The sequence below is a fragment of the Sinocyclocheilus rhinocerous genome, unplaced genomic scaffold (assembly GCF_001515625.1).
Source record: "Sinocyclocheilus rhinocerous isolate Xijiao unplaced genomic scaffold, SAMN03320098_v1.1 scaffold2114, whole genome shotgun sequence".
Classification (NCBI taxonomy): Eukaryota; Metazoa; Chordata; class Actinopteri; order Cypriniformes; family Cyprinidae; genus Sinocyclocheilus; species Sinocyclocheilus rhinocerous.
In genome coordinates, this window is record NW_015665011.1 from 33,052 (window position 1) to 38,479 (window position 5,428).

Consider the following 5,428-nt stretch of genomic DNA (forward strand, 5'->3'; position numbering starts at 1 on the left):
TCATTCTTTCTTTTTAGTTTATAATCCCACACTTCTGGCTTTTTTTCCTCAGAATTGACAAACTCGCAATTGTTAAAGTTATAAAGTCCGAACTAGGAGATATAAACTTGCATTAGCAAGAAAAATAGTCCGAATTTTGAGATAAAATAGGTACGTTTTATGTAAAATGTTATTGTTTTAATAGTATTTCATGCATGTATTTCAACTGTAGGGCTAATACAATATGTCCCCTATATGAATATTATATAGACCTATTGTTTAAATCAAATTTATGCTTTAAAAGTAGGGTAATCAGGTTTCATCCATAGTCTGTCCGTTTAAGCGTCTGCGTTTAGCTTCAAAAGGCGTCTTTGACGACAGTGTTATATAAAAAGTATTTGCATTCCGATTCTGACATCCAAAGGCACAACAATAAATTTTTTCTCTTATTTCATGGATTTTACCCATTTCCCTCCACTTGTTCCCAGTGTTTTTCTGCCACCACTATGCGCGCGCAGCTGCAAGTGACGTAACTGTGACGTCTACTCTAAATTGGTCTATAGTCGTATTGCAGATGAGCCACTGATAGCACACGTACATCACGGAGACGTCTATTTAACATCTGCAAGATGTATTTTTTAGAGTGTTTGCTCATCTGCAATACGTCTATAGGACGTTTCCTATCAGATGTCAAATAGACGTTTAGAAGATGTCTTTAAGATGTTTATGATTTAGAATGTATGTAAAACTGGCATCTTAAAGACGTCTGTCAGATGTTTTTGTACACAGCAGATGCTTTGCATTTGAAGAGATCTTTAACAGACATCTTGCTATCAGGGAAGTAATACCATGGTAGCTGTAACTACTATATTTTCGGTTATATGGTTATTTGTCATTATTAGACGTGATCTTGCTCATTTTTTAACCTATACTGCATGTATCAGGTGAAGGAAAACAACTACCGAGGGCATGGAGACAGTGTGGATCAGCTGTGCTGGCATCCCACCAACCCTGATCTGTTCGTCACCGCATCAGGAGACAAGACCATCCGCATCTGGGACGTACGGACCACCAAATGCATGGCCACGGTCAGCACCAAAGGTGAAGCGCTAAACCTTATCGGTCATATCTGTTGTTCTTAGGAGGCTTATTCATATGTGGGATTTTCTCTGACAACTTTTAGGGGAGAATATCAACATTTGTTGGAGTCCTGATGGTCAGACCATTGCTGTCGGCAACAAGGATGATGTTGTGACCTTCATTGATGCCAAGACGCACCGTCCCCGTGCCGAGGAGCAGTTCAAGTTTGAGGTCAATGAGATCTCCTGGAATAATGACAATGACATGTTCTTCCTGACGAACGGAAATGGCTGTATTAATATATTAAGGTATGTTCGGTTGTAGTTGTAACAAGCTGTTGGTGTGCGGAACGTTTTGGTGATTTCATGAAATCGGTTGTCATGTTTATGTCCGTTTCAGTTACCCTGATCTCAAGCTCATACAGTCAATTAATGCCCATCCGTCCAACTGCATCTGCATTAAATTTGATCCCACGGGCAAGTATTTTGCCACAGGAAGTGCAGATGCGCTGGTCAGTCTGTGGGATGTGGAGGAGCTGGTGTGTGTGCGCTGCTTCTCCAGGTCAGTTCATCGTAATTTTGTCTTTATGTAAGAATTTGACCTTTTGTCTCACAATTATGACTTTGGTATGTCATCATTTTGGCTTTTTGTCAGAAGTTTGACTGCTTATCTCATAACTATGACTTAGTGTGTCATAATTTTGACTTTTCATTTCATATATTTTACATTTTATGCCTAGGATTGCAAAAAGGTGGAAAATTTCGGAAATATTCCAGAAATTTTGGAAACTTGCCAGGATTTGTTTGGAATATTCCAGGGATTTTTGGAAAGTTTCCGGAAATTTACAGAAAATTTGCCACCCCTTTGCAACCCTATTTATGCCATAAAGACCTTCTGAAATAAGTTTTTGAAAGACTTTTATTTCATAATTAGGTATTTTTGTCACAATTTTGACGGCTTGTCTCATAATTTGGATTTTTAATCTCAGTTATGATTTAGTATGTCATAAATTGACATAAGTATGACTTTTTATCTCATGGTTTTTAATTGTCATAAAAATTTTTTTAAATAGACTTAAAAGATTTGTTTAGACTTTTTATCAGTTTCTACTTATGTCATAATTTTTCTAATAATCTTGACATAGTATGTCATAATTTTGACTTTCTCATATTTATGACTAATTTCTTTTCTAGGTCAGTTGATGCAGTGTTGTTATTGTTAATTAAAACAGTCTGAAATAAAATATAAAGTTTAGGTGGAAAAACTATAAATTAGAATTGTTGCCTTGGCAACTAACTGAAATTAAGTTTAAGTTAATAGTACTAAAATTTACTAAAACGGAGAAAAACTTTAAGGCTAAACAGAAATATAATAAAAATGGCAAAAGTGTAAAACACAACACCTAAAGCTAAAATCATCTGAAAATCAAAAATATAAAAATACAAGCTTATTCAAAATATTAATATTGTATTTACTTTGAATTTTGTGTATGCACAGATAGATAGATAGTGAATATTGTGTTTGTCACTTTCAATTTCTTTCAAAGAGATCAGAGTTCATTGATTGTAATTTGTTGGCAGACAAGCATATTCGCCTTATTTTCACTTTACATTAAATAACATTTTCATAATATTTTGAATCCCACAACAGACTCGACTGGCCTGTGCGGACGCTTAGTTTCAGTCATGATGGGAAAATGCTGGCGTCAGCCTCTGAGGATCATTTCATTGACATTGCTGAAGTAGAGACGGGTGAGCAGACATATTTTGAAATGATCGTGAAAGCTTGTATTGTGTTTTCTGTCTGACTGATGGTTGTTTCGTGTTCTTGCTGTAGGTGAGAAGCTCTGGGAGATTCAGTGCGAGTCTCCGACCTTCACTGTGGCGTGGCATCCGAAGAGACCGCTGCTGGCGTATGCCTGCGACGATAAAGAGGGCAAATATGACAGCAACCGAGAGGCAGGGACCGTCAAGCTCTTTGGACTTCCCAATGACTCCTGAGGACCAGAGTTTTCATGTGTTCAGGCGTATTCTGCCTCAGAGGTTTAATCGATGGCTCATTCGATATACTTGCTTTGTATTAGTTTTCTACTTGTTTTGAAGTGAATGGTGTAAATAGTTCAAAGATATTTTGATGTTCAGCTCTCATATTAGGAGTTCCTGAATGATCAAGGTATCATTTGCAAGTATAAATAACTACTGCCTGCAGCTCCTCTACAGAAAAAAGGATAATGTTTATCCTTTTCCAAAAACTGGCTTGGCGACCAAGATAGAAGTCTAGTCTAAGTGGTTATCATATCTGTGTAGAAGACTTGAAAATCATTTGACTCGCAGAGCATGTTGTTGTTGTTTCCCATAATTGACCATTGCCATTTTGTAAAAAAAGAAAAAAAACCTTGGATCTACCTTATGGATTTTTCCATCTTGTTCAAATGCATGAGTAGTATCTCCAGTTTTAGAAATGACCAGCAGAGGGCATCACAAGCTCTGAGGAAACAAGGCATGGCATTGCTATGTCTAATACCGGCATTTTTGTATGTTTGCCTTTTTCTTTAATTGAAATAAACTATGTACTGTTTTTTTTTTTGTTTTTTTTATAAATTGTTTCATAAAGTATGACTGACCTAAAAGCCATATGACAAGTTACTGTGCTTTTTTAATTTCATGATTAACACTGAAACCTTTTTTTTTTTTTGGAAATACAAAGCACCATATTTTCATGCGAGTGTTATTTTAGTATTATTTGTCAACTATTATTTAGTAATGTGCTTTTGTCATTTTTATTAGTTAATTTGTTAATGAATTAATAATTTTTTTTATTTAGCTTTCATTTATTTTAAATTTTAGTAATGTATCTCAGTTAATTGCCAAGGCACCACTACTCAAGTTCTTAATCTATTTATTATTGTTATTATTTATTTTCATTAATGTATCTTCAATTAACAAAAATGTTTCAGTTGCCAGTTAATTTTTTTATTTATATATATATATATATATATATTTAATGTTGGCCTGGATTTTTGATTAGTCTATTTGTTTATTTATTTGATAGTTTGTTTGTAGTAATAGAAAAAATATATCTAAACTATTGCCTTTGTTTATCGTTGGGATTTATTATAAGAGCATCCTAAACTTGGAAGAAGCTTATAAAGTTGTGGTTACAGACTTAGCAGAATATGAAGTCATTGTCTGTGCCATATCATGATGGCAAGTTAAATATTTAGCCTTTCTCTGATTTCATTGCATATACCATACTAGGAGTTGTTAGAAAAAGTGTGACTAGATTTTTGTCTCTGGTGACCAAAGGACAGCAGCAGCTATTCTGATCTTTTCTGTTCTTCGGATCTTACTAAACGCCGATGTCGTGATTTCTCTGGGATGGCAGTGTGGTGGAGGGTCACTGGAGGTGGAGCACGCAGTGGTAGTCTGTAGACTTGGAGCAGTCTCGGGTCAGCAGGCAATAGCTGGTAAGTGAGATTAGGTTCAGCCCCATCATTAGTCTTTCTCCGTTGTGACAGTCTGGCTGGTGGCAGCTGTCCTCACCCTTCTCTGCTGATTCACCCCAGCAGGCTCCAGGATGTCTCACTTTGCCACTTCCTACATATGACCTGCTGCTTCAGGCATCCTTCGATTGCTGCTTAATTACATTTCATTTAGCGGAGCCCATTTCCCTTGTGATGTCCAGTTTCCAGGCTTTGGCTCATCACCATTATTTCCATCCCTTTTGTTTATGGTTGAGGATTTAAATCCATTTATTACTATTAATCTTGCAGCCGCTCGTTATTTGTACAAAAGTCTGAACTAGTAGGATTTGTTTCTGTTTTATATTGTTCTAATTAAATGCAACCTTTTCCATTAACAATTTTATAAACTAATATATAATATTATATAACACTTTGTTTTGGTGTTCAAATTTGATTGGCTGAGCGGCTTAATAACATCATTATCAGGGCGGGTGACATAGGCAAAATAAATAAATTAAAATTAAATAAGAAATAGGTGACATAGGCAAAGTAAATTAATTAAAATTAAGTAGGCTAAGGAATATGCTATTAAGTAAGGACTCCAGCATTGTGGCCGCATTATGCATTATTTTTCTAATAATCACCAGACCGGAATTATTCAGACTATTATCACACCTCAAGACACTGTTCAAGTTTTATTTCAAGACATTTCTCAGGTTTTAGTTTAATTTAGCTCATCCCAATTCCCAAGCCTCCCGTTGCTAATTACAAAATGTCATGTTAGAGCTAATAACTTATATGCAGAGTAGGCTAATGCAGTTATTGGAAAGAAAGATGAACTGTGAATTACCTGAGTCTGTGCGTCTCTGGACAGCGTTCGGCAGCAGCGTCTCTGCTAATAGTGAA

At 35.8% G+C, this 5,428-nt stretch overlaps 1 protein-coding gene across 1 annotated transcript in view; it reads left to right on the forward strand.

Moving 5' to 3' along the window:
* LOC107730915 (THO complex subunit 3) overlaps positions 1-3,679 on the forward strand; it is a 5,336-nt gene extending 1,657 nt beyond the window's left edge. Inside the window, exons 2-6 of the mRNA XM_016541872.1 lie at positions 924-1,080; positions 1,163-1,367; positions 1,459-1,620; positions 2,710-2,810; positions 2,896-3,679. Coding sequence (XP_016397358.1) covers positions 924-1,080; positions 1,163-1,367; positions 1,459-1,620; positions 2,710-2,810; positions 2,896-3,059 — 789 coding nt within the window. The 3' untranslated portion in view covers positions 3,060-3,679. The remainder of the gene's footprint in view (positions 1-923; positions 1,081-1,162; positions 1,368-1,458; positions 1,621-2,709; positions 2,811-2,895) is intronic.
* Positions 3,680-5,428: the final 1,749 nt, after the last annotated feature.